Source organism: Lissotriton vulgaris, chromosome 5 (assembly GCF_964263255.1).
Source record: "Lissotriton vulgaris chromosome 5, aLisVul1.2, whole genome shotgun sequence".
NCBI lineage: Eukaryota > Metazoa > Chordata > Amphibia > Caudata > Salamandridae > Lissotriton > Lissotriton vulgaris.
In genome coordinates this window covers 43,423,647-43,434,904 of record NC_141693.1, presented here as the reverse complement: position 1 = coordinate 43,434,904, position 11,258 = coordinate 43,423,647, and the positions used below count along the sequence as shown (strand labels likewise).

General features: G+C 44.6%; 1 protein-coding gene across 1 annotated transcript in view; it reads left to right on the top strand.

Moving 5' to 3' along the window:
• The first annotated feature begins 358 nt into the window (after window positions 1–358).
• LOC147710084 (E3 ubiquitin-protein ligase TRIM39-like) overlaps window positions 359–11,258 on the top strand; it is a 249,858-nt gene continuing 238,958 nt past the window's right edge. Inside the window, exon 1 of the mRNA XM_086920788.1 lies at window positions 359–1,077. Coding sequence (XP_086776914.1) covers window positions 667–1,077 — 411 coding nt within the window. The 5' untranslated portion in view covers window positions 359–666. The remainder of the gene's footprint in view (window positions 1,078–11,258) is intronic.

Below are 11,258 nucleotides of genomic sequence, written 5' to 3'. Positions count from 1 at the left end.
CCAGTCGCAGAATGGCCACGTTAATAATAACTCGGAGGATTTTATAGAAATCCATATTTAGGTGACCGCTCCTGGCACCTACAGAATCTGAGAACAAAACCAAATTGCTTGTATTTTAGCCGAGAACAGAGGGAAACCTCGAGTCAGAGCCCAGAGGGAAACCTCGAGTCAGAGCCCAAAGGGAAACCTCGAGCCAGAGCCCAGGGGGAAACCTCGAGTCAGAGCCCGGGCAGCAGAGGAGTCAGATCTGTTCTGTGACTGTAACATGAACCCGTAAGTCCAGCGCAGCCAGAGATGGACAGACGCACAGACACACCCACTGCACACAGAGAGGGACAGACGCGCAGACACACCCACTGCACACAGCGAGGGACAGACGCACAGACACACCCACTGCACACAGAGAGGGACAGACGCGCAGACACACCCACTGCACACAGCGAGGGACAGACGCGCAGACACACCCACTGCACACAGCGAGGGACAGACGCACAGACACACCCACTGCACACAGAGAGGGACAGACGCACAGACACACCCACTGCACACAGGGAGGGACAGACGCACAGACACACCCTCTGCACACAGGGAGGGACAGACGCACAGACACACCCACTGCATAAAGAGAGAAACGAAACTTACCTTCACTTCCAGCGTTTCTGAATCATGGCGGCGGCAGCTCAGCTCGAGAACCTCCAGGAAGAGGCCACGTGTTCCATCTGTTTGGATTATTTCACTGATCCGGTGACTATTGATTGTGGACACAACTTCTGCCGCTCTTGCATCACCGCGAGCTGGAAGGGGAGAGATGGGAACCTCTCCTGTCCTCAGTGCAGGGATATATCTGGGAAAAGCCTCCGACCCAACAGGCAGCTGAGGAACATAGTGGGAATGGTAAAACAGTTTGAGCTGCCCCCCGTGAAGCCCCCGGAGGAGAATCTGTGCGAGAAACATAACCAGGTGCAGCTGCTGTTCTGTGCAGAGGATCAGAGGATGATATGCTGGGTCTGCCGGGAATCCAAGGAGCACAAAACTCACGCAGCAAGTCCAATAGAGGAGGCTGCCGAGGAGTACAAGGTATGTGCGAGGGCATTCAGGGATTCCAAAGTCCCGCTGTGAGCTCCGTTGAGCAACCTGCAGAGGAGCACAAGGGGTGTGTGTGTGTGCGTGTGTGTGTGAGGGGAGGAGGGATGGGGGGGGCGGTTTCTGGAACGACAAGTGGAGGTCACTGGGTACGGCTGTGGAAATTCGGGGATCACAAAACCCTCTGTGAGCCCCATCAGGGGGGCAGCCTGAGAGCGGGAGCTCTGTGTGACAGTGTTCAGAGGTGACAAGTCATGCAGTGCACCCCATATAGGAAGCTGCAGAAGAGCACAAGGTGTGTGTGTGGGTGATCAGGATTCACAAGTGAATACACTACTGGAGTCTCGTAGAAGATGCAGTGTGTCTGGGTATTCAGGGTTCAAAGGCCCCCTGCGGGTCCCACATAAATAGTATTGAATTGCAATTGCATTTGTATAGTGCTTACTACCTCTGACGAGGCGTCAAAGCGCTTTATTAGCGGCAGCACGCTACTCCGGATCCCATAAAGGATAAGTGTTGAATTAGTATAGTGAAATATGAAAAGTAGTTTGAGTGGTGAGTCGGTTAGTCAGTTATTTGGACTCAGAAGGTTAGCGGAGGGATAGAAGAGGGGAAAAGGTTTGCATTTATAAAGCGCTTGCTACCCCTGATGGGGTGTTGAAGCGCTTTTTTGACGAGTAGCACGATTTTGAAACCATATTAAGAAATTGGGGAAAAAATACATAAAAATACATTTAGTTTGTATGCTCCCAAAGAAAAAAGGAATATAAAAAGGAAACACACATCAGACGTGCAGAACGTGTGGAGAAAACATGGCATTGCATGAATACAGAGAAGAGAGACGAAGTATAGAAGAATGAAGCATCTTTAAAGAGTGAAGGAAGGAGTATTTTTTAGGTCTATTGGTGTTAAATGCGCGAGCGCGGTCTCGCTAGAGACCTATTGTTAGCGACGCAGCTTTCCAGGAGACAGGACCTGGCGACGCGCATGGCGATCGGAGCGGGCCAAGCGTGCGAACGCTCTCGCTGTGGCAATCTCCTGTCTCCTGGGAAGCTCCAACACACACGCATGCGCACACACAGAGACACTCCCCCGCCCCGTTGGGGACACACACACACACACACACACACACACACACACACACACACACACGTGCACCGAGCCCCCCCGCCGTCACACACGCGCACACACACACACACACGAGTGCACCGAGCCCCCCGCTGTCGCACACATACACACACACACACGCACACACACACACACACACACACACACACACGTGCACCAAGACCCCCTCCTACCTCCTACAACTAAGGCCCACTTACCTCCATTCCGGACTTCAGCCGCCACCGCGGGTCTCTCCCCCTGGCATGGGAGCCCCTCGTCACCACTGCTCATTACTAGTTCCCAATGGACATCCCTGCTCGCGTCTGATGTGGTAAATAAATCATTAATTACCGGTACTATTTTTCTATGCATTAAATAAAACAGATAGCTCAATAAATAAGAGGCAGGATCCGGGGTATCTGAGTTGAACAGGCTTTAATCAGGCACAAGGGAAGGGACAGGATCGGGACAGCCTGAAATAGAATGGCATGGAATGGCAGCTGCAACGTCTCATTAACAGTACATAGTATATATAGGAAAACATTACAATTGCATTGAATACAGTAGGCGTAACAAGTGACAAACGTAAGATAAGAACACATGGGCGTAAAAAGAAGGCGTGCACAGGGCGTGCACGAAGACATGTGATGAGAACGTCACAGAAGTGTCATAAATGGGTGGATACATGGAGGGGGCTACCTGGGCAGCTGGAACCTTTAACCTAGTGGTGCGCGCAAACGGGCCATGACGTGTAACTGGGGAGAGCTGGGGGCTCTGACTTCTAGCACTAGAAGAGGAGACTAAAGTCTGGGATGTCAGGACGACATGTACCTATAGCATATCTGGTATCTTGTGTTTGGAGTACATGTTGATAGAATCTAAAAGTCATCAGAGCAAAGGCTACTTGACACTAAGGCTGATGCATGCATATATTCTTCATGTATTGCGTGTGCTATGAACCTTCTATGGATATTAATACAGTAATTCTCTTGCATGGAGACAGGAAGACTAGACTATAGCTGAAGATGTTTATGCGGTTCGTTAGCTTAGGAATGTGAAGACGGAGAGCTGAACTGATAACTAGAGGCATAACATATTCTTGGCAGGCAGGCAGACAGAGCCAGGCCGGGCACCGCGCTGCGCGGCAGGAAGTAAGCGAAGGGTCAGGGATGCGGGAGGGGCTGCATCGCTCCTCAGAGTGGGTTCAGGAGACTGGAGCTTGAATCTGGTGTTCAGGCCCTTTGAGGCCTAGTAACGGGGACAATTCGATGAATTAACGTGCACAATGTAAAACGTGGGCAACATAGGCCTAATACTCGTTGCTTTCACGGGGACTGGATAACTAACATACTAACGTTGGACACAACTATAATTGCGTCTTTATTCGGTCATAGGGGGATATATATGCATATTAATCATGCACATATTACATTAGTTTTAACGAATGATATTGATTTAGTTCTCCCAATAAAATCCATACATGGGCAACGAACAAGGGTAAAGTTTTACTCTAAAATAATAGCCAATTTAGTGCTCCATCAAGCGGAGGCCTTCCAATGCAGAGGAATTGACGTGCTACCCTTTGTGAATAATAATTTGTGTATCTCATCTAGTGAAAGAAACACAAAGTCGGCCTCTGGTCAGGATGATTTTACTATGTGTAATAAAGACCTAAAAATGTGGGTCTCCAGAGGAAAACGAATGGTTTCACAGGTGCTTCCATTACCTGTTAATACAGACGTTCCTCTAACTGAAGACAATTTGATGTGGAACTGGTTACCAGGAGTTCTCTCAAATACAACTTCGAGAAACCTACGACCATTTTCGCATCTTTAACACTTGCCTAAAAATTGTCTCTTGGAATGCCGCCGGATTGTCGAATTGCCCTGAGAAATTTGATTTTCTTCTCTCTTTGAATGCAGATGTGATATGTCTTCAGGAAACATGGTGTAAAACTCTCCCATATGGAGGGAATGATTATTTCGTCCTAGAGGCTCCTGCGACTCCATCTAAAAAAGGCCATGCTAAAGGTGGAATTGCCTGTTTGTTATCAAACGCATTACAATGGCAATTTTCCCATTATAAGGACGAGAGTAATCTATTCCAATCCATAACCATTTCCAACCTGGACTCCGTTAGTCAACGGTCCTCGCTTATAATATTAAATCCCTATATTCCTCCAGAAGATAATTTCACGATAGTTTTAAAACGTATGTTTTCCTATGTCAAAAAACTAATAGAGGTGGATCACCCCCCATACTTACTTTTGGTGGGGGACCTGAATTGTAAAATGTCTAACACTTCTTTGAACATGTTTAGAAATAAAGGTAAGGAAGAAGCATATAATATACCTCAAGCAGTCCTGCCTTCCAAAACAAAAACTAATAAAAGAGGCAAGATTATCCTAGGGGAACTTAGTTCCCTGGAGGGAATTATTATAAATGGCAGGATGCCTTCAGACACTCCTGCAAATTATACACATGGATCCTTTAGGGGTGAATCTATTTTGGATTATGTAATAACGGATTTTGATATGTTCTCTTTTCTTAAAGATTTGGTGATCTCTCATTCCCCCTTGAGTGATCATAAAATTATCAATTTAACTGTCTCATTAACACCCCCTGAAACTAGCCTTTGGTCCTTAAAGAATAGAGTTTTTTTGATTAAGTGTAATACAGATAGATGTTATTGGGGAACTATCAATAGTAAGGATGTACAAAATATCCTTAGCCAATTACTATTGGAGTTGGACTACTGGCAAGGTAGGGAATTCCTTTTTCTCGAAAACCTCATTAAAAAAGTCACCGCAACGGCTAGGATTGTAGAAAAACCTAAAAAGAAACATTTTTCTCCTAGTCCTTTATTAAGGTTAAATAACGAAATAAATAAACTCGTTAGGAAGCAATACCTTAATAGATCGGGGGGAAATGAGTCTCAGTTAGCTTTATTAAAAAGAAGGAGGGTAAGATTGCGATCCAAACTAAAAAAAGAAAAAGAAGATATTTTATGGATCAAGTTAAGAGAGGCCTCAATTTGTAAAAACTCTAGAGATTTCTTGTCCATAATAAGGCAAGGATGTGGTTCTGTAATAACGCCCACTCCTATAGTTATTACGGAAGATGTCTGGACCCAATTTGTGTCCACCTTATATGCGCCTAATGGTGCAGGGGGGGACCTTTGGGTACCAGGGTTAAATAGTGATTTTATAATGGAACCCCCCACTGAGCAATCCATAGCTACCGTAATAAAGAGCATGCGCTCTTCCGGGGCTATGGGCCCTGATGAATTGCCCATGTCTATAATCAAGCAAGATGTTACTACTTGGAGCAGGATTCTTCTTCCAGTATTTCTGGCATGTTTTAAATTACGAACAGTCCCCGACTCTTGGCGGGGAAGCATCCTAATCCCAATTTTTAAAAAAGGTGATCGGGACAACCCCTCTAATTATCGTCTAATAGCTTTATTAGACTCAATAGGGAAAATTTTTGCTAAACTATTATTATTGCTAATAATGGAATGGATAAATGTAAATAATATTTTACCAATGGAACAGACAGGATTTCGAAAAGAGCATGGAACTTTAGATAATCTAACATTGCTACAGGTAATTATGGATAAATATGCTCGTGTCCGAGGTGGTGGCGTATACGTAGCATTTATAGATTTCTCCACAGCGTTTGACAAGGTGGATCGTCCAACGCTGTGGAGAAAGTTGGCGGCATTGGGTATGCCGGGATACCTATTAGATTTAGTTAAGTCTTTACATTCGAACACATGGTGTAAGGTGTTACAAGGCGGTGAGAGGGGTCTTTCTCATTCTATCCCCTCCCTGAACGGATTAAAACAAGGGTGTATATTGGCACCCATATTGTTTTCCTTGTATACGGCCGATTTACCAACTACTGTTGCAGTTTGTGAGGGATTAGCCCCGAAAATTGGAGGGACAGCTATATCGATTCTAATGTATGCGGACGATATACTTGTTTTAGATCTGACCCCAAAAGGTCTTTCTAATCGTCTTCATGCATTGAATCAATTTGCAGATGCGCATTATATGAAAATTAATAGTTCTAAAAGTAAAATTATGTGCATCTTTGGAAAGAAGAAAAGCAGGTCTAGTAGCTATAATTGGTCAATTAGCGGAGAAAAACTTGAGGTGGTTAAAACCTACATGTTTTTAGGCAAAATAATATCTGCTAATCTTAGTGAGAAGCCACACATTGAACATAATTCCAGAAAAGCGATGGCCCACGGTATGGGATTATGTTCTTTGTACAAAGCTACTGGGAAGAGACATTTCTCCCTATGCATGAATGTATTTCGAGCTAAAATTCCTGCAACCCTCCTCTATGGAATGGAACTAGTGGAGTTGAAACAATGGGGTTTCATGCAAAAAACGGAAGGAAAGGTACTAAGAAAAATCTCTTCATTTAATTCAGCCTGCTCTACATCTTCATGCAGGCTAGAATTCGGACTTCGAAGTTGTTGGGCCAAGGGGTTGGCAGCCCTTGTAAGATGGGTAGCCTGTTTGGCTAGAGGTAAACCGGGCACCTTACGAGAGATTCTAAAAAAAGAACTATTGGGCAACTTTTGTGAGTTCTCGCAGCTGGTAAAAAATTTTAGAAAAGCGGTATCGCTGCTTGAACTGGATGAAAGCACACTATTTTCACTTTCTCCATTAGAGTTAAAGTTGAAGTTAAAAAGTATGTCCTGGGAATTTTGTCTCAAGTCGGATATACTTGCCCAACCAAAGCAAAAAGAAAGGGAAGCCCTGGTTATAACATATACTCCCAAAGTAGCCCAACAATATTTAACTTGGAATATTCCTCATGGGGTCCGTAGATTTTGGTACCTTTTACGTCATAATTTGCTTCCACTGAATTCACTCTTAGCAAAATGGTATGGGGTCTCTCCTATATGCAATTTTTGTAATAAAGTTGTTCAGGATCTTAATCATGTATTGCTTATTTGCCCGGTATTGCGTCCCATGCGCCAAAAATGGATAAAACCAATCTGTTTACAATTGGGAATTGTGAATGTAAAAATGTTTTTCCATGCACTTTATTGCCCCCCTAACGAAATGTTCTGTTCCAGAATTTTTAAATATTTTAAAGAGTTTTTAGATATTTATTAATGAACTTCCGGGAGATGTTGATGATTGCCTTTCTTGCAGATAATTTTGTGGCTATTTCTTTTGTCGAATGATGTTTCTTTTGTATTATGTTTTGTTAATACGTGTGTATTTTTTTATGTGGCCCTCAACGAGAGCCAAATCATAATAAACTTGACTTGACTTGACTAATGCACATATTACATAGGATGGGGAACACGTAGGGACACATGACAAGGCAAAATTCAATTTTCCTCATTCCCTCCTTGTGCCCTACGTTCCCATCAGGAAACATCAATATTCATGATACCATCTATCATTTCATACAGCATCATTTGCTCGTCTCGAATCTTCTTGGAACGGGACTTTGGACTTGGAATACAAGAGGTAGCGCACAAGCCGCAAATCGCAGGGCCACATTGTAAACAGAGACAGCAACTGAATATGATCATTACTGCTTTACCCAGGAATGACAATACTTTCCATCCCCAGGCAGATATTATATTCCAGAGCCAACCGGACCATGTCCAGGTGCCTGGATTCTGGTGTAACTGATGGGCTATTTTATGAAGTCTGGTTATAGCTGAATAAACAGACGGTGCGTTATTAGGAATGAAAACGCAGCAACTAGATCCGATGACTCTACAAGCTCCGCCCCTATCGGCCAGTATGACGTCAAGGACGAGACGATTTTGAAGCACGACAAATCTCATAGCAGATTGTTCCTCGGTTAAGTTACCTAGAGCAGAAGTAGTCTCATTCACTACTGCTTCAAGGGTTCTGGTTAGCCTACGTATTAGCTTACTATTCTGGACAGGACCTATGAAGAAAAAGAAACCTTTATTGAAGTCTTGATACTGTTCTAAGGCAGTTTCAGTTTGATCGACAATTGGGGACTCGACCTCCCTTCTATGTCTGACGTGTACTAGATGTGTATTTCTGTGATAATCGGATGGGGCTAGAAAAACTGGTGGCAGTAGGAAGGCAATGTAACATGTTCCATCCCAATCTAGGGGCAGACATACATATGCGGTCTGACCACATACAAAATATGAATGACGTGAGGCTTTAAAAGTAGATTTCCCACTGTCACTATACTCTACCACAGTAGTACAATCCCTATGTCCTAGATGTACTGCACCATTCTTTCGGACACATAATTCGCCTTTCACTGGTAGAACTGTAATAGCAGGCAAATCTGGAGTAGTCTCGGACTGAACATTCAAAACCATGAAATTCGAGGAATAATTACCTAGATCATATACTTCATTTTCTAGATCTAACCCTGTTCTATGGGAAAGACCTTCCTTGTCTGGGAAACATGTTCTATTCAGAAGGGACATATCGTTTGAGGATGACGTTAACGTGGACCATGCTCCACACGAACCATTGTGTGAAAACGGATAGGGAAAGAGTGGCAGAACTCCCTTCGGTGTCTGGAAAGGGGGGAGTCGACCACACACCCAACAATTAGTGGCATTGCTAGTCTGGTGTGAATAGTGTAACATACGGATAAAAGTATTATTGCGCATGGCAAGACGATAGGATAACTCGTGAGGAGGCAGTTCACTAAATGTGTGCTCTACTGTAACATTAGAGGAAAAATGTACATGTGAAACGATAGGAGGAAAATATATATGCAAAACATAACTTATGCCTGTAATCGCAAGACTCAGAAATAATAAAATTAAAAGAGTAACAATGCATCGACTTCGAAGATTCTTTCGATAACGTATTCTCTTAGAGTTTCGACTAACTCTCTCACTATGTGGGTCTATCTCATACATGTCAGGAACCTGTCTAACCGTTTCACCCGAGAGGGACTTAGACAATTAAACTGGCTGACTTACTAGACCGAACTTTTCTCTATACTCCTGCTGCGGAGTTTTCTCTAACAGGGGAAGTTTAGAGTCAGTATCTGGGCAGTTCTTGAGAACGGGCAGTCCTTGAAAAAGTCTTTGGACGGAGTCCATGAAATCGTTTCACGTGACTGGAATGCAACCAGCCTTTGCGGCCCTCCACCTTGATCGCGGTCCTTGTTGTCATCAGGACGAGCTTTGGTTCTTTCCAGCGGGGCTCCAGCGGACTTGAACGATCAAAATTTCTAATCAGAACGAGGTCGCCTGGTATGACCTCGTGCGGTTTCACTTGGGTGTTGTCTGGAAAGGCAGCGGCGACCTGTGAACGACAAGAGAGTAGTGCAGACATCAAGGAAGCCAGGTAATCTGTCAGCATATTACTGTCAACATCGGTAATTGTACGTGGCCTAGGTGTACCCCACATGTTTGGGGGACGACCGAAAACTACCTCGTAAGGGGACAGACCTGAACGGGAGTGAGCGACCATTCTCATGTAAAAAAGGGCGACTGGCAGTGCTACCATCCAATCTACGCCTTTCTCTGCGCATACCTTATGCAATGCGGATTTTCAGGGTCTGATTATGTCTCTCTACGAGACCAGCTGCTTCGGGATGTCGTACACAGTGGAACTTCCACTGGTACCCTAACAGAAGAGATACTTGTTTCATGAGTTCGGATGAGAATGGCTGGCCGTTATCTGAATACACGACCCTCGGTAATCCATAGTGGGGGAAAAACTCACGAACCAACTGCCTGGCAGTGGTCGCGGCAGTGTAATCTGGGACTGGATATGCTTCTGTCCATCTGGACAAAGCGCATACAACTACGAGGACATACTTGAAAACTCGACATCGATCCATCTGAATATAATCCATCTGGAGGACTTCAAAAGGGTGGTCAGGAGGATGGAATCCACCTTGTTCCACCGGGACACCTTTACCTGGATTGAACTGAAAACAGATCATGCAGGTACGCACTTTCTGCTTGGCGGCTGCTCGTAAATGCTTGTTAAACCAGAGGTTCTGAATACTGTCTAGCATGGCTTTTTCTCCTAAGTGTGCTGGACAATGTGCGGTGTTAATAATGACTTGAACCATAGAGTCGGGGAGAAACCATGTGGCTTTTCCCTTCGTTTACCATCCCTGATCTGTCTGGACCCCTCCTTGTTCAGACCATTTCTTGATTTCGTCTGGGGTAGCATGTGACTGTATATCTAGTACGTCTTGTGTAGGGTCCTTAACTGTCATACAAGTAGTCTGATCTGGAATGTCTGTCTGTGTCGTGTTAACTGGAATGTCTGGAGTCTGAGCTGTAAGCTTGGCTGTTCGATCTGCCAGGTCGTTACCCTGGGAGATGATGTCAGTGACTTTCGTATGTGCCTTGCACTTCATGATAGCGATAGCTGTCGGTAAATGTATTGCATCTAACAGAGCTTGAATGAGGGGGCCATGCTGAATCTTGGTTCCATGAGAAGTCATGAAACCTCTCTCTTGCCAGAGCACTCCAAAGTCGTGTACGACTCCGAATGCATAACGTGAATCTGTGTATATGTTTACTTTCAGGTTCTTGGCTCGTATGCATGCTTGGGGCAGAGCAATGAGCTCTGCTGCTTGAGCAGACAGGGTGTCAATACAATGTGTTTCTATAACTTCAGTTTCAGTAGTCACTGCATACGCGGCTACTAGTTCTTCTGTACTTGTCCTCATACATGAACCATCCACATAAAGTGTCAGGTCGGGATCAGGTAATGCAATGTCTGTCAAGTCTTGTCTTGGCTTTGTCATGGTGTTAACAACTTCCACACAGTCATGTGTGGCAGGATTTGAAGTAACTGAGGGTAACAGTGTAGCGGGATTTAAAATGTTGCAGCGTCTGATTTCTATGTGTGGCTGAAACAATGTCAGTTCATATCCTGTTAATCGTGCAATTGTCAAGTGTTGAGTCTGTGTTCGGTTTAAAAGAACTTCCACGGAGTGTGGAACTTGTACTGTCAGGGAGTGTCCTAACACTATGGAATCACTCTGTCTGATAGCTAGAGCTGTGGCTGCAACGGACTTGAGGCACGCAGGCAGAGCCTGGGCCACCGGATCTAATGTGCT